The 22,234-nt window shown below is 35.8% G+C and overlaps 1 protein-coding gene across 1 annotated transcript; it reads left to right on the plus strand.

Moving 5' to 3' along the window:
* The first annotated feature begins 16,263 nt into the window (after positions 1-16,263).
* LOC116211900 (transmembrane protein 53) lies at positions 16,264-19,505 on the plus strand. The gene is made up of 4 exons (XM_031546439.1): positions 16,264-16,986; positions 17,513-17,615; positions 18,333-18,541; positions 18,641-19,505. The coding sequence occupies exons 1-4, from the start codon at positions 16,385-16,387 to the stop codon at positions 18,903-18,905; spliced, it is 1,179 nt and encodes a 392-aa protein (XP_031402299.1). The 5' UTR covers positions 16,264-16,384; the 3' UTR covers positions 18,906-19,505.
* The last annotated feature ends 2,729 nt before the right edge of the window (positions 19,506-22,234 follow it).

The raw sequence follows: 22,234 nt of genomic DNA on the forward strand, positions 1-22,234 counted from the left end.
AGAGATGTGTGATTAGTCTGTGTAACGTCGACAATGTGTTGATTTAGTGCAGCCACGGGTGTATGGATTTGCCTGCACCATAGGTGCTTTCGGGTTTGGATGGCAGCCCTTATGTAGCCCACCTGGCCGCTTGCATGGATTCAAGACTCCATAGTCCACATATCGACTCGCCGCAGCCTGTTGAAGCTCGGCCGCACCGAGGAGGACGAAGAAGAAGATGCAGAGGCATAAGCGTGTTGGAAGTTTGACCATAGCCATGGCTAATTAATTTTTCGCTAGTGTCCCTCTCTTTTCTTTATTTTGGGTTTCTTTGCATAGATGTTTGATTTTATATAATACCATCGTACGCTAATTTTGGAGAAATATTCGGTTTCAGTTTTCGTGGGACATCAAATTTGGCAAAATTTTGGTTCTAATTACGCGGTGAGAAATATTCAGTTTGCAACTACTCACATTTTTTTTTCTGGAGGGGATCCCCAACATTTATGACAAGAAGTCTGTCTAGAAAGCAGTTTAGTTGTTGGAGGATTATCTTTTGTACTCGAATCCTTTGACAGCTGTAATAGTTCTCACGCGATGTAGGAGTAAATGGTTCAAATTCTACTCAACTAGGTAACGAAGTCACACCTTGGATTAGCATATAGGTGATTGTGTGGCTATACATGACCAGAAGAAGTGACACATTTTAGGTACCTCATTTATCCACCAAATTCAATTATTTTCGATCTAGGACTTATTCGCCAAGAAACTTCTCATTAGAAAAAAAAAAAAATAATAATAATAAAATAATTCCTCATCGAATGATCTCCTCCGTGTTTGGGTAAAAGCGGCTAAGAATACCTTGAATATTTGACAAATAAGAATACATGTTGGCAATTTCTGTATATTAAGGGATAATGATACGGTACAAGAGGAGGCCAATTTATAGATCGAGCCTCAGAGATAGAATAGGAAAGAAAAGTATATTTTACAGTATCTATCTGTTGCCAAGTTTTCCACCCCATGCCATGTGACATGAATATAATGGGTCAACACATACGGGGTCACTAGTGTAATAAATAAAAGTCATGGACTTCTTTGCAATAACCAATAGGTTCATGACTTGAGCACCCCGTGTCGTCCAGCATAGAGGGATGATACGCTGCATTTTGAAGATGGGCCGAATGATATGCTCGGTCGAGCCATCTACGAGTAAGGGGTGACCGAATGGCACATTCGACCAAATTATTCTAAGTTAGAGAAGAGCAATCTGGCGAGAATTTTGAGTGGATAAAGATGAGAAAATGACACCTCAAGGATAAGAACACGTGGAAAATGTGCGTGGTAGACATGACCCAAACGGTTATTAACATATTTGCTTGGAGTGGGAAGCATACAAAGACTTTTCATAATCAGTAAGGAAGTTTGTTTCAACCACTTTGCACACAATCTCCACCTTAGAGGAAACCAACATAACAACAATGAGAGCTTGAAGGCCTATAAATTCCAGTTGATCTCCTGGGACTAACGCAACTCAACATACAACTATCGACATATTGCAGCTAAGCTGAGCTCAGCTCGGGAGCATCTTCCGTCTTATCTTAGGATTAGAGTAATGCAGATAACATAACTTGTAGTGATAGGGTTTATCCCTCAACGATTCAGGTTCAAAGTCTATGGTTGCAGAGTATTTCTCAATGATACGATCACGATTCCATCAGTCATGGTTCAAGAAGGTTGTGACCATCCCACGGTGTTTGCTTTCAAGCATCTCACTTGGTCACAATTCTTCCAAATCTTTGAACTTGGACAAGCTTGAGTCAAGGTTTTCAGAGCCTAAACTATCTTTGTCGATGGAAAGCAGAGTAGGCCATACTATGTAACTTTATTTTGAGTCTATTGTCTTTTGATATTCTAATTGTAATCTCCATATTGTTATTGAAAATTGCAATCCATTCTCGTTTAATTGCTTTGCAATTGTGTGTCTCTCTATCGTCACAAAGTTCTTGGACGCAAAGCATTACTTAAAAGAATCCGTAAGGTTTGGACAGGAAATAAGTTTTTTTATTGTTCCAAAAAAATTGAAAAATTAGAAACTGCATTCTCTAGTCTATTAAAATCCGGAAACAGTTTTTCTAGCAATCACAATGGGAGGTAAATCTTTAAGTCTTTAGAGAGATGCCACCTAGAAAGCACAATCGTAGCTCAGGCATGTAATAGGAGGATCACATTAATCCCCTCGGACCGCAGGAGACTGTAGCCTTAACTATAGATTGGGGAACCAATGTCCTTGTTAACCTTGATAGTGAAAAAGAACCGGAGAATTACCTTACTGTTTCTCAACTAAGGGTTGACCTTCAGTCAAAACAAGCTCCTCGAGGATCCATTCCCCAGGTTGATGTTGAAATTTCACCTTGTCACCGAGCAAAACAGTCTAGCGATAACCCGCGCCGCGGACTGAATCATCGGTTCCACATAATGAAATACGAGATTTACTAGAAAAATATAAATCTATGTATGATCAAACTTATCAAAGTATCTTGCAAGAGAAGAGTATTTCTCAAGATGAGATGCAAAATGTGTTGCGACACGTTCATTCAATGATCACATCCTAAATAGGTGGGGTCAGATTAGATCAGATCTAAATGAAGCGCTAGCTAATTTAACTAGAGAAATTGCCCAGCAAGGCTTTGGACAACCCACTGTTGGGCAAAACTCAATGGCTAGGGGGAAAGAACCTATGTTCGATCCCAGGTCTGTTAGTGCTTCATATCCCCCTCAAAGGATAGGAAATTCTAGTAATAATGGTCCTACAGTCAACAGTCGCCGAGTTCACTGCTCGAAATTTGCTCCGAGAGAGCTAGAGGCTTCATTTAGGAATAGTGGCAGTAGAGGGAGCATTTTGCCAAATCATTCTGCCTCATTCTATTTTGGTGGTGCAGACCTTTAATTTAGACCATTTGAGCCGACATACCCTCATAATGTTGGGTCCAACAGATAAGCTTATTCTCATGATGTCAAAACTACCTATGGTGATTTCAGACCTACCGATTACAAGGCTTGTAATAGGAATGGACTTTACACAATTCCAAAAGAGAGAATGCCAAACATTAGGGTTGATGCTAGGAATGAGATTCCTAGAGCAAAACAAACTACCATTATTTAAAGTTGCAACGTTTAAATTCTACGATTGCTTTATTATTTTATAAAGGGATTTTTACCTAAAATGGCCTATGATTTGTCCGTTTTGTCAAATATATCCTATGTTTTTTTTGTCAAATCTATCATATGGTTTACTTTTTGTATAAAATCTATCCCGGCATTATCTTTTTCGTCCACATCTAATGGTCGTGCTGACGTGGCACGTGGAGAGATAGTGGGCCACACTTGCCACGTAGGCGCCACGTCAGCACGCCGTTAGATGTCGACGGAAAAGATAACGCCGGGATAGATTTAATGCAAAAAGTAAAGCATATGATAGATTTGACAAAAAAAACATAGGAGAGATTTGACAAAACGGACAAACGATGGGTCATTTTAGGTAAATACCCCTTTTATAAAAGATGCAAATAAAAATAACTTCTACAATTTCGATATTGAAAATAAAAAATTTTCTTATAAACTAAAAGAATTTAATTAATTATTAATTTTAATTAAAATAATTTTGTTTATCAGATTTTAGTAATATTATTTTTAAAATATATAAATTGATTTTTTTTCAGTGAATAATTTGGTATTTTTATGTTAATAAAGTATTTAATATAGCAAATCAAATACGATGAATTTAATATTTTATGTTCAACATTATATTGACGATTATCAAAGAATTAATTTTATAACTATAAATTAATTAATATATTTAAAGGCTCTGTATAATTAAATATACAAATTTTCTCTCACAAATAACAATCACGTATAATGCGCGGGTGAAATGATTAGTTAAAGTAAATTAATGGCAAGAGCCCATATTTGGAGTAAATAGTTTGAATCCTAATGGAATGAAGGTTAAATGACCTATAAACTTAATAACGCTCGTTATGTCAAATACTTAAGATGCATAACATACTAGCCAAAGAGATATGTATGGGTAACTAGCTACAGGTTAGTCGTAGTTGAAAAAGACAAATAAAACAAAAATTGCTTTTAAAATTATGCTCACGAGTTTTGTACAATTAATCGATGCTCGATTTTCGGGCTTCAGACAAGATATCGTGGGGATTAGATGGGAATTTTAGTCCTAATGATTTTGAGTATCTCAATCTTATGTTTGTCGTAGATTTAGGTTTAGAATTAGAAAATTTACATGAAATGACCAGTATTTACATTAAAATAAATATTTTTAAATTTCAAAAATAAAATAAATTTTGAAAATACTAAAAATTGAAAAATAAGCACTGAGCAAGCAAGCAAGTAATGCAAGGAAGGACAAATTGAGGAAGGCGAGGCAACGACTTGATATGAGCTTCCACCTTCTCGATGAGGGTTGCCGACAAACTGTTAGGTCACCGGCGACCTTGCCGAGGCAGGCTAACCCGACGACAACCACCATTGCCCTAATCAAGGTTGTCGTTGATCTCTGTGACCACCGGCGACGTTATTGCAGCTATGGTCGCTGGAGACAGCTATCACAACCCCAATTTCTTTTCCTTCTCTCTCTTGAGGGACGACTTTGTGGCAAATGGTGAATTGACGTCAGCCACCACTACCTCAGGTGAGGTTGCTAGTGACCCATGAGGCTGTTGACCACCTCACTTGGGGCGGTAAAAGGCTATGTTATGCCACCGCCGCCCCTCTCTCTTCTTCATGAGTTCATTGGCAATTTTGGTAAGTTAAAGACAGTAATAAGGGTATTTTTATTTTTTTGGTTTCAAAATATTATCCCAATCCACCTAAACCCACTTAATATTTATATTGTGGAAAATCCCAATCCTAATTCCTGTCCCCTCATTATTAAGTATAGGTTTGGGGTTCAAAAATCTTATTCCCATCTTTATCTGGCCTACTAAATGTGGCTTCAAGGTAATTTATCTTTAATTGCTCAATTGAGGAGTACATTGTTCGAATACTCATCAGCGAGATGACAAAGTCCAATCTCGAACTATCACATATATAAAAGGCTAACAAGACCACAAGAAAGTGACACACTCTGGGTACCACATTTATCTGGCAAAAATAAATAAATACAATATTTATCTTCCAAATTAAATCATTTTTCACTTTGGTTTTGGTCCCTAAAAGATCACTTTGCCATTGTTTTGGTCCCTTAAAGATTTTTGCTACTATTTTCGTCCCTTAATCTCCAGTCCGTCTATTGTTTTAGGCATGTCGTCTTCTACGCGTGCAAAATTTTACGGAAATCCCATGTGGCGTATGAGTTGGACTTAACTCTGTTAACCGCCCCCTCCCCCCCAATTGGCTTGAATGGCGTCGTTCTCTTCCTTGCCTACTTGCTCGCCCTAAGATCGAACAAGTTCATCCATTCGCACCAAAATTAAGCCACAAACGTTGTCGTTTAGGGTTTTAGGACAAACAGAGAGCCCTAAATGATGAAATCGTTCTATAATTTGATTTAGGTTTGTTGAAATTAGGCAGACAAGTTCTGTTAATTGCACATTGAAGAGGTGGAAATTGCAATTGTGAAGGTAATATACTTGATCCAAGTAATTTGCTCTAGATTTCGTTTTGCTCCCTGCCAATCGGTCAGTCAAGATCCCTTCTCTTTTCACTTTTTGTTGCAGAAGTGCAATTGGAATATTTGGGACTGGCAAAAAGCCGACTTTGGTTGTTGTTCCATACCATTATGGAAGCAAATGTTGTCGAATGGCAATTTGAAACATCTAATTGTTGTCTGCTTTTGGTTCCTCTTTATTGTTACTGTTTCGATGTGATCCAATGATGTCGTTACTCTTTGTTGTTGTTTCTTTGTGGTCCTTTCTTATGGTCTTTTTTGTGGCTCATTGTTAATTTTTTCAATATTAAAACAACACATAGTATTGACAGAGCAATATGGCTATTTTTTTAATACATGTACAAATTATGAATGATGACTTGCACACATTGATTTTTCACCATGGGGGTGAGTTAGTCTCTGAACTCGGCGTGCAATATGTCGGTGGAGAAATTGATGTATGGGGGAGGGTAGATATTGATAGATATCATATCCAAATATTGAGGACTTATATGTTAAGCACGAATATAAGAAACCAAAGAAGATGTTCTAGTTGGTTATCGGGTTAGAAGTGCATGAAGGGCTGATGAATTTTCAAACAGACCAAGATGCTCACATATTGTATCCATCTGCTAGAAATGTGAGAGAAATCGAGTTCTACTTCATCCAAAATAAAGAGGAGACTATTGTTATAGCACTTGTAGATAAAGCTACTGAGGTTCTGCATTTTGAAGTTTCTGATGAAGATGATAATGACGGTGAAGGTGAAGATGAAGAACAAGATGAAGATGCATGATAGTTTGAGTATGATGGATATGAGGATGGTTTGATGAGTTTAATGAGGATGATTTATATGATGGAGATGAAGATGACGACTCTATTGATGATGATGATGATGATGTAGGGAAAGCTAGAGGGGGTGCATCAGAGGAAGTTGCAGGGGAAGTTGCAGTTTAAGAAGTAGTGGAAGAAGCAAGGGAAAAAGGTGGAGAATGAACTAACAAGGCTGAATCTTCTTGTGTGAGAAGACCTAAATGGAGAGCTTACAATGTAGTGAAGAAAATAGCAAGGGAAGAACTATCTCAACAAGTTGTTGATGAATTTATAGAGGAAACTAAGTATTATTTTGAAGATTTAGAAAGTTTGAAGGGAAGTGATGATGAAGAATGTGATAAGAGGCTTGCATATTTTAACCAGAATGCAGAATATGGTTAAATGCAGCTTCAATTGGATATGTTATTTTCTAACTTGCAAGTTTTCAAAGAGGCTATGAAAAATTACACAATTTCAATTGGGAGGGAAGTGGTTATGAAGAAGAATGATAAGATCATCTGTAGATTCAAGTGTCCACCTGGTTGTGTGTGAGAGGCATTTTGTCCTTAGGTAGAACCTTATGGGGCTTTTCAACTGAAAAAAGTTGATTCCCAATCACAACTGCTCTAGGAAGTTGCAGAATAAACAAGCAGACAATAAATGATTGTTCAAAAGCTGGTACAACAACTGAGAATGATGCCTAACATGACTGCAAGGGATGCATATAAATATTTATCTTATTTATTCTCCATTAAAGTGAGTAGAAGATATACAATGCCTTGCGCATTTCAAGAAAGCTTGTTGAAGGCTGTGAACGGAAGCAATATGCCAGATTAAGAGATTATTGTGGAGAGATTAGAGCAAGCAACCCTGGTTCCAATGCAATAATTGGACTTGACAGACCAAACTCGAGCTTCCCTCTTGTATTTGATAAGATATACATATGCTTTGATGCAAGTAAGAGGGGATTTCGAGCTGGGTGCAGACCACTCATAGGGTTAGATGGATGCTTCTTGATAGGCTACTATGGAAGCACTCTATTAGTTGCTGTCACTTAGGACCCTAACAATTCCTTCTATATAAATAGCATATGCAATTGTGGAACATGAGACTAAGGACACTAGGAGTTGGTTCTTGAGAAGGCTATTTGAATACATTGAAGATCCAAGGTTATGAGTTTATATTAGACATGCAAAAGGTGATTGTCTTTTGGTTCATATTGCAGTTTCATTTTCTATATCTTTGAGTATGGATCTAACTATTACTCTTTATGTTTTCTTTGACAGGGCCTTAGGGAGACAATTAAGGAATTATGGCCATACTCAATTTACAGGTTATGTGTTAAACATCTGGAAGCAAATATTTGAAAAAACGAGAACCGTATTGATCTTAGAAAAAAGCTATGGCAATGTGCTAGATCAAACACCATGGGAGAGTTTGAAAGGCATTTTAAGGAGTTTAGATATATTAGTGATGAAGCTTATAAATACCTAGGCTTGTTGGATAAGCATAATTGGACCAGGGCAGCATTCAAATCACATATCAAGAATAAGAGCTTGTGCAATAACTCGTCTGAGCAGTTCAATGCTGCTATTGTGAAGTATCGAGGAAAACCTATCATCACATTGTTAGAGGGGATTATGTTATATTTGATGAGAAAGATAAACTATAGTAGGAATCAGATTACAAGATACCGAGGTCTAATCACACCGACTACCCAGTCAAAGTTAGAAATAGCAAAGAAAGATAGTCACAAATGGCATGCTCTTCGGGCTGGAGACACACTGACCTTGCAAGGTTTCAGGTCCAACATATATACAGCAACAACCATTAGCATGTTGTTGATTTGAAGATGTCCACCAATTCATGTAGCGAGTGAGATTTGTGTGGAATCCCTTGTAAGTATGCAGTAGCATGTATGCAGTTTGTTGGCATTGATACAGAGAAGTACGTCGATCATTTATGTTCAAAGGCAACATGGGAAAAGATTTATGCTCCATATAATGCTCCAATAAGAGGTGAAGATCAATAGATGAAGCTTGGTCTAGAACCTATTGAGGCTCCAAGATTTGGCAAGGGTAGTGGTCATTCAAAAAAAGAAAAGGTCCAAGGTCAATGATGTGCCTCAAAACCCATATAAGTCTAAAAGAAAGTACAAACAAATAGAATGTGGAAGGTGTGGTGGGAAAGGACACAATGTGAAGACATGTAAGGGTACAATTATGAAAGATAAGCAAAGGAAGAAAGCTATGACTGATACCAGCCCAAGTGCATTAGCTTTGCCCTCTAAGACTCAGCTTATAGGACTTGAAGTGCAGGTATACTGACTTTAACTCATAATTGTCATATTTTTTATTGTTGGTCTATTAAATTGACTAACTATTACTTATAGGGAATGACATCAAGCATGGTTGAACAATCACATATCATGTCTCAAATATACCTCAACCTACCATCTCAGACTCGCACTCAATTGCACCAACAATGTTAGTTCATAATATTCTTGTGCATGTGGGTTTTTGCTCTTAGGTCCATTTGTGCTAGCGTGTTTTGGTGAAATGATGTACTTGTGCTGGTGTGTTTTGGTTAAATGATGGAGTTAGTTAGATTATGTACTTGAACTTTGCAATGAATGTCACCATCAATGTGTCAGTAGTTGACTTGTTGCACCTTTATTGTTCATGTTGATTCAACACCAAGTGGACCTAACAAGCCAGCAAACAAGTCTAAAAAGGTTTCAAGAAAGCCAAAGAAGTAATTTCAGGGGTTGGAGCGCTAGGTAGTCAAAGCTATGAATCATTTTGTTTGAAGATATGTCATTTTTGGAAGTATTTTTGAGACGTTTGTACTGAAAAGATAAGTTATTTGTGGCCATTGGCTTTTGAGAACCAATTTGGACCATACCTGCATTTTCGCCACCATTTTGGTGACTTTGAATATTGGCAAATGTTATATATGATAAGGTATATGCTATATGGCGTAATTCATCCTTTATGGCTTTCGGTTCCTCTTTTTTTTTTTTTAATTGTCGTATGGACTCCATTTTGGTGCATATGGTATAAAAACCATCACGAAATAGTTGCATATATAGATGGAGACGAACAATAAATTGCAAAAATTTCCAACTCATTCCTCTAAAATTAGGTGTGCTCCTAAATTCATTACCAGCAACATCTTGTAAAACAAATGGCCAAGAACCTGCTAATACATATGGACAAGAACTTGCTAAAATTTTCAAAGAAAGTTCATTACCACCCATAAATACACAACCAATGTTCATTACTTACACGAAATAAGTTGCATACACATACAGAGATGGGCAGTAAATTGCAAAAATTTCCAACTCATTCCTCTAAAACACAACCAAATTACCAACATATTTCAAGGTGAAAGCCTACAAAAAAACAACCCATAATCCAAGCTCAGAATCATTCTATTCCTAAGCTGAAAAACCACCCATAACAATCCTTACAACTAACAAATCCATTACAATGGTCAAAATCCATCACAGCCGAGCCAGCTTCTTCAGTTGAATCTCACACTCCACAATCTTGCTTTTTATCAACATCACATTCCTTTGATCTTGAGATATTCTTGAAGTTTTATGAAGTTGGTCTTCTCACCCGAAATACCCGCAGGCATGTGCTTCATCCTTCCATAAAGAATACCTATAAAATGGTCGATCAGGATTTGCAATGGTCTTGGATATCATTCGACGTGTTCTTCGCCCACAATAACAAAGAATCGACCCAGCTCCGGAGATTCTCGAACTGTAATTGGAGTGGCAGCTCATGCTTGATTTGCGTTCTTTCATCTCTTTCCTTTGCAATTGAACTGTAATTGGAGTGGCAATTGAGCCCCAACATCGAACTTTTTCCTTCTTCTACAAATGAGTGCTAATTGAGCATTAAGGTTTCAAGCTGGGGGTGCCGATTGTTGGGGCTTCAAATTGGGGATTTCTGATAAGAAGGGAGGGAACAATGAGAAGGGCAGCAAAATTGGGCAATTGTACGAGAAGGGCAGCAAAATGGTGCGTTTTCGGGGGTGTGCGGTGCAAGAACCAATTAAAAAATTCACGTTTTAACGGAGTTACATCCAGCTCATACTCCAAATGAGATTTCCGTCAAATTTTGCACACATAGAAGATGGCATGAGTAAAACAATAGATGGAATGGAGATTAAGGGACGAAAATTGTGGCAAAAATCTTTGAAGGACCAAAACAATGGCAAAGTGATCTTTCAGAGACCAAAACGAAAGTCTTCTCTTTAATTTGTCAAGAAACTTCTAACTAGAAAAAGAATTTCCGCAGTGAATGATCCTCCAAGTCAAGGTGAATGCCGCTAAGAGCACCAAACATCCCGTCCAAGATTTTCCTAGAAAGGGAAGGAGAAAGCAGTCATATCCAAAACCATCGCTAGTAGGACCCTTGCTGTCCAACTATCACACAAATATATTATAACCCCTCCCCCCACACCCCCCAATTCCCCCCTTCCTTTATAGATCTTATGAATATTGTTAAATCTAACAAGACTCATATATTGATCTATATGCGATAATGAAATATATAATTATTTTCTCTATAATTTTATTGAGATTTGTATAAAACTAAATATAAGAGCAGCAGAGGAGTTAGAGACTGCGGAAGCAACATATTGTACTGAAGGTAAAATATCGAGAGGGTTTGCATAATTTGAGTTCCCAAACTGTTGAGGAGTAAAATGGGATAAATCCCACATTAGAAAAGAAAAGGAAAATACATGGGTTAATATATGGTTTGGGTACCATCACTTATCAGCTTGAGCTTTTAAGTGGAAATGGACCCGAGCCCATGTAATCCCAATGAAAATTTAATATGGTATCAGAGCGAGTTATACTTCCACATGCCTACGCGCGTATGCGCATAGACTCACACCACGCCAGGCCCAGTATGTCCGAGTGCAGCCAAGAGTGCGCCTCGTGTTAGTGTCCCCCCTCGCCCGAGCACGGAAGATGAGCCCGGCTCGAGGTCAATTGTTGAGGGTGTGTGTTTAAGGGCACGTGACAACGTGTAGGTAGAAATAGACCACATGTTGCACGTGAGGGCGGGTGTTGAGGAGTAAAATGGGATAAATCCCACATCGGAAAAGAAAAAGAAAATACATGGGTTAATATATGGTTTGGGTACCATCACTTATTAGTTTGAGCTTTTAAGTGAAAATGGACCCGAACCCATGTAAGCCCAATGGAAATTTAATACAAACAGACCACATGAGATCTTGGAAAACTATGTTTAGTGTAGACTTATATTCCAAAGGAACTATATATTTAACGTAACTTCTAATTTATTTTCAGTAACCTTACAAGTAATGGAAATACGTTCTTTTCTGTATGATAATAAAATATGGTGGATCAATAGTAGAGATGTGTGATTAGTCTGTGTAACGACAATGTGTTGATTTAGTGCAACCACGGGTGTACGGATTTGCCCGCACCATAGGCGCTTTCGGGTTTGGATGGCAGCCCTTATGCGGCCCACCTGGTCGCTTGCATGGATTCAAGATTCCATAGTCCACATATCGACCCGCCTCAACCTGTTGAAGCGTGGCCGCACAGAGGAGGACGAAGAAGAAGATGCAGGGGCATAAGCGTGTTGGAAGTTTGACCATAGCCATGGCTAATTAATTTTTCGCAAGTCTTCCTCCATTTTCTTTATTTTGGTTTTCTCTACGTAGATGTTTGATTTTATATAATACCATCGTACGCTAATTTTGGAGAAATATTTGGTTTCAGTTTTCGTGGGACATCAAATTTGGCAAAGTTTTGGTTCTAATTATGCGGTGAGAAATATTCAGTTTGCAACTATTTTTAGCCTCTATTTTTATTTATTTATTTATTTTTCTGGAGGGGATCCCCAACATTTATAACAAGAAGTCTGTCTAGAAAGCAGTTTAGTTGTTGGAGGCTTATTTTTCGTAACCGAATCCTTTGAGAGTTGTAATTTTTCTCGTGCAATCTTAATATACTAAATCTCTTGTTTATCATGGCCATGTGTCGGACTATCAAATTTTTGGCTTTTGTATTTTTGATTTTTTTATATTAGTTTATAATATCATATAAGGCTTATATATATATATATTATAATTTTTAACAATTTATTTACCTAAATATAAAAAGTTTTATTTCAAGTCACCATCGGAATTTAAGTAGTTTTTATCGAAATATCCTAATTTTTTTCGATTAAATGTAAGGTTAATCTAACCTATTGAAAATCCTCGCTTGGATTGGTCATCATAGCGAGATGTTTTAAATGAATTCGAATACCACTTACAATTAGTGGGGTCTTCAATGATGATTTTTAAACGTGACATTGGAAATATCCTAATTTTTTCGGTTAAATGCAATGTTACTCCAGCCTATTGGGAATCATCACTTGGGTTCGTCGTGGTCGTGAGATGCTTTAAATGAATTTCAAATACCACTTACAATTAACATGATTCTCAGTGATGATTTTTAAATTGATTCAAACAAGGATTTTTTTTCCAAATAAGCTTTTATTTATTTATTCATTTGTGCCTTTTTATATTCATTCCATATACTATTAAGATGGATTTTGATCTTTTCTTTGCATTCACCTATACTTTTTGAGATAAGATTAATATTGATATTTTCAATTTAATTTTTACTATTAAAAATTACAGTAATTATAATATTTTGTATCTATTGATTTGTTATATTATTATTAGGGATTTTTATCTAAAATGGCCCATGGTTTACCGTTTTGTCAAATCTATCATATGTTTTTTTTTGGTCAAATATATCCCATGGTTTATTTTTTGCATCAAATCTATCCCGGTGTTATCTTTTCCGCCGACATCTAACGGCCGTACTGACGTGACACGTTGAGAGATAGTGGGCCACACTTGCCACGTGGGCATCACGTCAGCACGACCGTTAGACGTCGACGGAAAAGATAACGTCGGGATAGATTTGACGCAAAAAGTAGACCATGTGATAGATTTGACAAAAAAATATATGATAGATTTGACAAAACGGGTAAACTATAGACCATTTTAAGTTAATTTCCCTTATTATTATATGGAGCATCTTTCCAACACCATAATGCACCCCATATACTTTTTGCTTTTTTATACTAAATAAAAGTATCTTCATAATATTTCAGTACATCCTAACATGATATTATATGTCAAAAAGGTACCGGGGTCAAATGAATATATTGCATCTAATGAAAAAATAATATTATAGTAAGGATAAGCTATAACGGTAATATGTAAAATGCAGATACTTAATGAAGAGGAATTAGCTAGAGTTATATGCTAATACATATTACAAATAGATATGAATTAATATTTTAATCTTTATAAAATTATTATATCTCTAACATATATATACTATCCTAATTTTTATGTAGATGTTATTTAGTCACTATCTTTAATATTTCATTAAACTTTTGCCTTTTTATACTTTTCTTATCATATTATCTAATTAAGTTTCTCATTTCTTTTCCTCCACGTCTATACGTTTGTTAAACTATGACAATTTCAAATTTTGTGCGTCATATCAATTTTAAAATAAGTAATGCGATATTAATTTGTTAATATTTTATGCTTTTCAATGTTACTAATATAATTTCTTGTACTTTCATTATATGAAAATATTGTTGATTGAGAACTTTTTTAGAGACCCGCTGCATCACGCGGGCCACTATACTAGTGTAGGAGTAAATGGTTCGAATACTACACAACTGGGTAACAAAATGCATATTTTGGATAAGCATATATATGACTGTGAGGCTATATATGACCAGAAGAAGTGACACGCTTTAGGTACCACATTTATCTTCCAAATTCAATCATTTTCTATCTAGGGCTTATTTTTCAGGAAACTTCTCATTAGAAAAAAAAAAAAATCCGCACCGAATGATCTCCTCCATGTTTGGGCAATAGCGACCAAGAATATCTTGAATATTTGACAAATAACAATAAATGTTGGCAATTTCTGTATATTAAGGGATAATGAATACGGTACAAGAGGAGGCCAATTAATAGATCGAGCCTCAGAATAGAATAGGAAAGACATGAATATTTTACGGTATCTATCTATCTAGATTACAAGAACGTATCTAGACTATCCTATAAATATATATTCACATCCCTTCTCAAAATCAAGTGGGTGCACATCATGGGTTTGCGAACTGGACTGCGGACACGTGTCCTGGAGGATGAGACTTGGTGAAAATATCCACAGGTTTGCTATCGTGAATGAATAAATTGAGATGAGCCAATCCACTTAAAATATGCTCGGGAATGAAATGACTGTTCGTCTCAATATATTTGATACGTTCCTGAAAGATATCATTATGGGCAATTTGTATAACTCTGGTTATCACATTAGACTATCGTGGCCTCGTAATGATGGCTCTCATATCTACTAGGAGCCTTCTGAGCCATGGAAGCTAATGTCTACTAGAGCTCGGTACTCTGCCTTGGTATTCTACGAGATGTACCGAGAAAGGGAAAGAGAGGGTCGTCAGATGAAAAACCCAACTATCCATTCAAGCTCTCGCCCATCGTCATGGATTCTTTCATAATCGAAATATATTCTACAATTTTGATATTGAAAATTATTCTTTCAAAATGAATGGAATACATTTATTTTTATTAAAATTACTTAGTGCCTGTTTGGTTTCAAGATGGTATTTTAAAATCACAATTCTAACTTAACTCTACTTACTACAAAACAAAATAACTCATACAAAGTCAAAGAGTGGGCCCCATTTATACCACTTTTTTCCACAACAAAACAACATAACACATACAAAGTCAAAGGTGGGCCCCATTTATATCACTCAAAATCAAAATCAAAATCTGATTTTAAAATCCTACTATGAAACCAAACGCAACCTTAATGTTACAATGTTTAAATTCTGTGATTGATTATTATTTTATAAAAGATACAAATCGAAATAACTTATATAATTTCGACATTAAAAATTTGCTTAGAAGCTAAAATAATTTAATTAATTACCTTAATTTTAATTAAAATAATTTTGTCCATCAGATTTATGTAATCTTATTTTTAAAATATATAACTTGATTCTTTTTCATTGAATAATTTTTTTTATGTAAATAAAGTATTTAATGGAGCAAATTTAATGTGATGAATTTAATATTTTATGTTCATCATTATCTTGACTATTATAAATGAATAAATTCTATAACTATAAATTAATTAATATTTTAAAGGCTCTAATCTCTCACGAATAATAATTTCGTACAACGCGCGGGTGAAATGACTAGTTGAAGCAAATTAATGACAAGAGCCCAATTTTGGAGTAAATAGTTTGAATCCTAATGCATTGATATATTATTTTGCAGTGTATTGATATATTAACCAAAGTATAATAATGCTAACGCCCGCGTAAAACGCGGCCTATTTGACTAGTTTTACGCATAATTGAGAGTCAAAGACATGTTATGTCGTTCAGTAAGAAAAATTGTGGATGATGGGTGAAAAAGAAACTCTTCTTTTAATATGAGAGTTTGGCTCGGCGATTAAGTAGTCGTGTGTGTGGTATTCTGCACTCCCGTCAAGGTTCAAATGTCGCACCAGTAACTCGGTGAACAACCTATTCCTCGAGTAAATGTAAATGATCTACCTTAAAAAGAAAAAAAAATGTCATGTGCGTGGCACGGGGCTCATTTTGACTGGAAAATTGATCATAGGGGGTAAAGTGCCTAATCTCGTATAGATTAGGAGGCATTTTGCAAATTTTTTTCACTTTCATATATTTTCTCGGGCAGATGAGACTGAAGACGGCGACATTGCCGGAGTGAGTGGCCGAAGGAATGATCTCCGCTGACTTTATATATTCCCAGCACAGCATACACTCTGGTTCTTGAAATCCCCTTCTAACACCTCCATCAATGGAGGGTCCTGTCAGAATCCTCGGCCCCTCCGTCCTCAACCGCCGCCTCCTCCTCCTCCACAGCACCCCCTCCCTCAGCCGCCGAACCGCCGCCGTCCCACATCCGCCCCGCATCCTCTCCCTCTCCCAGACCCCAAGCCCAAGACCCTCCATATTCTTCCCTCTATCCCTCTCCGCCTCTCACCTCTCAACCCCCATCACCTCGTCATTCAATCACGACAGCAGCTCGTACCCATTCACCCCCACTTCGGAAACCGCCCATTTGAGCTGGCACCGAGCTCCGTTCCCCGGCAGCGGCTCGACCCCGCCTCTCTGGGGCCACCGGAAGGACTGTGAGGTCACGGTGGTCCTACTGGGTTGGCTCGGGGCGAGGGAGAAGCACTTGAGGAGGTACATTGAGTGGTACAACTCGAGGGGGTTCAATGCGGTGACGTTCGTGGTGGGAGTCAGAGAGCTGCTCTGGTTCGATTTGGGTGTTAGGGTTGAGAACAGGATTCGGGGTCTCACGGAGGAATTGGTGTCGTGGGTGTCTGGGCGAGAAGACGACGGGAGGGAGCGCGGCTTGCTCTTCCACAGCTTCAGCAACACGGGTTGGCTTGTGTAGGTTCGAGTCCAATTGTTTGATCAAACTCAAGTTTGTGACTTTCTGGGAAATGTTTTCGGGCTCTGCTTTTGCTGGACTGGTTGTTTCTTGGCAATGTTTATGCATATACAGAGAAATTGTACGAGAATTAGTTGTCATTGTGGGATTCGAACATCGTTACTTTGTCTCTTTAATGTTTCTATAAGTTAAGAGGGTTGGAGAAGTTTATCAACCAAAGCCAAAGGTTGCTGGATCACTCGATAAAGAAGTTAAATGGCGATATAGGGTGTTGCAACTGTTTTGAGTGAAAGTCAGCTGAATCCATTTACCCAAGTAGGCTGATTCCAAGAAAATTTTCCTTATTGAACTCATTTCTTGCTGGAAAACTACAGAATAATTAGTTGGAGAATTAGAATTGGCTCGAAAACTCGTTTTCCAGACATTTTCTTCGGTTTCAATAAGCAAGACTTTGAACATGTTCCATGTGCTTTTTTACGTGCTCTTTGGTGACACGGGTAGGCTGATTATTTCCGCCTTCTGCAGCTATGGTTCCTTTCTTGAGAGGTTGCAGGGCAGGCAGGATTTGTTGGAGAAGATTAAAGGGTGTGTTGTTGATTCTGGGGGAGGTGACCCGTTGAATCCTAAGGTGACAAATTGCTCATCTGCATTTCAGTTTCTATATCTCTGTATTGTGATGAGATTTGTAGGTAGTTGTTTCTCATTGACCACTTGTTGATGTTTCCCATTTGATAGTGGTTCAATTCAAGAGGAATAATTTTACAGGAAAACTGATTGAATTTTTGCATGGAATCCACAAGCATTTACAGCAATCTGGGTGGAAGCTAAGTTTTTATAGTTTTCTAAATTGCATCTTGTTCTTTTGTTGTGTTCTGGAAGCTTGTCTATTCCAATTGCATTCTATTTGAACATTCATTACTTTTTCTGAGCTTCCTTAAGGTATGTAGGATGGTTAGCTGCCATCAGTTTGCCGTTTTCTGCTTTCAACTTCATTTTATGACCAGAAATCAAGTTTTTACAGTTGAGATTAAGCTACTAAGCCATTGATGTTCACAAACTGGTTTGTCACTTATAAGGATTGCCTACAGAAATGACGGACTACTGGAAAAATGGAGAAATAATCGAGGTGTAAAGTATGAATTTATTCATCAGATCATTATCCTGATGTTAGATGAAATGCTATTTTCAATGTCAGTGATCTCACTCATGAATTTCGAGCCCACGATTATTATATAGATTAGGTGTGACATCTCATTGATCGGCTGCAATGAGTAATGATTCAATTTCTGCCTTAACTACCATTATGTGATAGCTGTTTAGGACTAAATTTCTTTAACCTTGGAAGGTCTGGGCAGCTGGGTTTTCAGCAGCTTTGTTGAAAAAACAGAGTTCTTCAGCGAGCCCTGCTACGGACCCCAAAAACTCTCAAGAGTTTGAAGATGATGTTAACTTAATGAAAATGCAAGGAAATGAAATGTCAATGATTGAAAGCACTCTTCTTTCATCTCTGGAGAAGCTGTTCTCTTACGTGCTAAAGTTACCTGATGTGGAAAGGTAAAATCTTATAGTTACACCAATGCAAGGATGAAACTTTTTTACAGTGGATGTTAATTAAATGGTCAATTTATTATTATAAATGCTTACACTCTGCAGGAAGCTGGAAAATATTGTCAATATCCTCTTAAAGAATCAACCCTTGTGTCCTCAACTTTACCTTTACAGTACAGCCGATAAGGTGGTTCCCTCCCAATCAATCGAGTTGCAGATGGAAGCCCAGAGGAGTATGGGAAGAAGAGTTTTCTCGTTTAACTTCAGGACATCTCCCCATGTGGATCACTTCAGAACTTTCCCAGAACAGTATTTATCGGTGATTGAGGGTTTCTTGAAAGAGTGCCTGGTCATAGTAAAGCAGAACTAACTACAGTGACATCTCCAAGGATTCCTCGATCTGTCTGTGCTATTCCAGTAGCAAGTAACATTGCAGAGTTCTAGTGTCATAGTTCACAAGTTATCATTGGGCAAAGAGGGGAAGAGAACATCAACCTTTTCTGTGATTGATGCTGCAAGATGAGGTTCTTCTGTTGATGCTCGTTCCAATTAATTTTTGGATACAATGGGATTTAAAACGGCATAATAGGCATTCGGCTCTGACTTGCATACTGAAGGTAGTTTTCTTCTATACGTGATCTCTGTTTTGGTCGCTCTTGGGAAGAGTCTATCACAGTGAGTTTGCATCTCGATCATATGATGGTGACGTTACACTGTTACAAAAGCATGATTCTCGGGAATATGCATGTTTCATAGTTCTGTGATTTTTGTGTTTTTCTATTTTCATCGTTCTTGGAGCTTGTTGGTCTTGCGGGTTGCGATATGGGGAAGATCAAAGTTGACAGAGTACCCTTATGCAAATAAGACAATGTCCGGTTGATATCTGGATTTGGGAAAACAGTTACCTATCCAAACAATTTGGTTTTAGTAATGAAAGTCGGGGGAAAGGAATAAAAAACAATTATTCGAGGATTATGATGTATTCTCAAAAAGTAGCTCATCTCAGTGGGTGCTTCATTGTTGGAAGTGGAATCGTGATGAAATGATAGAAGATCCCCCTACATGTTGAATTGCAGAAAATCGTTTGCTGTCGCTCGATTAATCTCTGCTGTATCTGGAACTCGCTTTCTAAAGTTCATTCTCTTTATGAATTCCGGTTCATTTTGAGTCCTACCTAAAACTAACATTACCATGATGTGTTTCAGCGGCAAATGCAAGGTCAAGACAGCAAAAAAATTGGGATTGGTTTCAACAATTAGGCAGAGTTTATCTCATGATTTCATTGAAGACAAAAAAAGCTTCTACTACCAAAAAAAAAAAAACAATAAAGAGTTATTTGTGAATGAAAATTCCGGCCCGAACTAATTAGTCTATATATCATGTAATCATTATGATATATAAGAGCTGAAACGTGTAAGATAGATGTTCTATATAAATTCAACCATAAAACCCTTAGCTACCCAACGACTATCCTTATAGTTCCATTAGACATATTTTGCCATATTTTTTGGTTGAATTAAGTTCAACAAATCATTTCTAGTTAGTCCATATTTTTTGTAAATATTAATTTATAATTAAGATTCTTTATTAAAATTTAAAAACTTTACTCGAGAATCGTAAAGGATATCCATAGAATTAATTTGAGTAACAATTTTTTTAAATAGAATATTTTTTTAAATTAAATTTATTAATTTTAATTATAAGGTAAAATAATATATTCTCTCCGTGCTTTTAATCTTATTAATTATAATCTTTTTAAAACAAAATTTGGCTTTATATTACACCAAATTTCCCATGCAATGACAAGTTATCGGGCTAGTGTTTAGACTATTTTCACGAGAGCTTCCAATTTGATTGGCGAACACGTCCTATGTAAGTCTTTTTCGTGAACCCTTATCTCTTGATGAGGTGTCCTTCTAGGTTTCTTTATTAATATGTACTTTGACTTTTAAAATTTTTATTTTCAAATTTTCGTAATCATTCTCTCATACTTCTTTGGGAAGTAATTTCTAATAGCAAATTCTTCTTCATTACTGATATATATATATATGTATAATTAATTATAATTACAATATCATTATTATGTAAATCAGATTCTTACTTAAGCATTACTAATCTTTTTTATTTTCCAATATTTATATATATCGCATACCATTATTTTTTTACGGAAAAGCATTTTTACCGATATATATTAATTAATTATAACACAATCTAATTATTTTTTAATTGAACCTTATTAATCTTTTTTTATTTTCTAATATTTATCCATATCACATACCATTATTTTTTTTACGGGAAATCACATTTCATATTCAAACTTTAATTATTTTACTCAAATTGCAAAAAGTTAGTTCTTTTTTCTATAGTATGTAATATTAATAATTATATCTAAGTATTGTAAAGAATTGTGATTTAATTCATATATTATTATTGTATTAGAGAAGGAGTACTAATGTAACTTTTTCAAAATTATCATTTCTCAAATTCGGTCAAAAATTACTATGCCATGTTTTGAGGATATATTAAAATTATAATATTTTACTTCCAAACATATTTATGTATATATATTAAAATTAATGAGTACCTAATTTTTGAACTCTTAATTTATTTGCATTTATTGTTAATTTAATATATTTACAATTTTGACACTATTTATTACATTGTATTCAACTCTATATAAAATTCGGTCAAAAATTGGTAGTCAAATTATAAGGATAATTTTGTAATTATTTTAAACTTTAAAAATTTAAAATTAAAATATTTCACGTCTAAGCATATTTATGCATATATATTAAAATTATTGTATTTTTATTTATAAACTTTTAATTTACATGCATTTATTATTAATTTAATCCTACATAATCCTATTTGCACATATTTACAATTATGACACTATTTCTTACACTGTATTCAACTCTATATATATATATATATATATATCTGTGTGTCTCAGATATCAGTATGGAAGTTTTTAGGGTAATTTTGTAATTAGCTTAAGTTTTGAAAACATGCTTATGAATATATATTAAAATTATTTAGTATTTTTATTTGAAACTCTGAAATTATATGCATTTATATTAATTTAGTCCAATTCAATCCTACTTATATATAATTACAATTACAATTACGCAACTATTTATTACATATATTCAACTTTATACATATAGACAAATGGGCCCAATTGGGATGCGATGCATAGCACATTTAGTTTTGAAAAAAAAATAGATAATAAGTTCAAAAATAATAGTCAACAAAAAATATATCCTTAATGATCTCTATGGGGATAAAAAAAAATTAGGGACAAAAAATAGAGGAAATATAAATAACTAATTACGTCAGTTATTTTTCCAAAATGAAGATAAATGAAGATCTAGTTAGAAATAAAATGATGTTTGTTCGAATCATGTAAATCATAATATTAATATAATATATGGACGTTCTTGTGGAAAAACTTTTATTTAAGTTGTTCGTATTATTGGTCTTTCCTCTACCTTCTATGAACGATCAAACTTGCGTAGGAAATTGTAAAATATATTAGAGCATGCAAAAAAAACTTTATTCCAATGAAAAAAAGATATCTTGCAATATCTATAAACAATTTCAATGAACATTCAATACCAGCATATTGAAAAGTGCCAATGAGATATCCCAATATGTTGAAGCTTGTTATTCTTCCCTTTATCAAGATAAACGGCTCCC

Source organism: Punica granatum, chromosome 6 (assembly GCF_007655135.1).
Source record: "Punica granatum isolate Tunisia-2019 chromosome 6, ASM765513v2, whole genome shotgun sequence".
Taxonomy (NCBI): domain Eukaryota; kingdom Viridiplantae; phylum Streptophyta; class Magnoliopsida; order Myrtales; family Lythraceae; genus Punica; species Punica granatum.

Bases quoted from the DNA above. Each gene is read 5' to 3' on its own strand.
- LOC116211900 (XM_031546439.1), top strand. From the start codon at position 16,385: ATGGAGGGTCCTGTCAGAATCCTCGGCCCCTCCGTCCTCAACCGCCGC. The intron at 16,987-17,512 runs GTAGGTTCGAGT...CGCCTTCTGCAG, and splicing joins AGCAACACGGGTTGGCTTGT to CTATGGTTCCTTTCTTGAGA. The intron at 17,616-18,332 runs GTGACAAATTGC...TAACCTTGGAAG, and splicing joins GTGACCCGTTGAATCCTAAG to GTCTGGGCAGCTGGGTTTTC.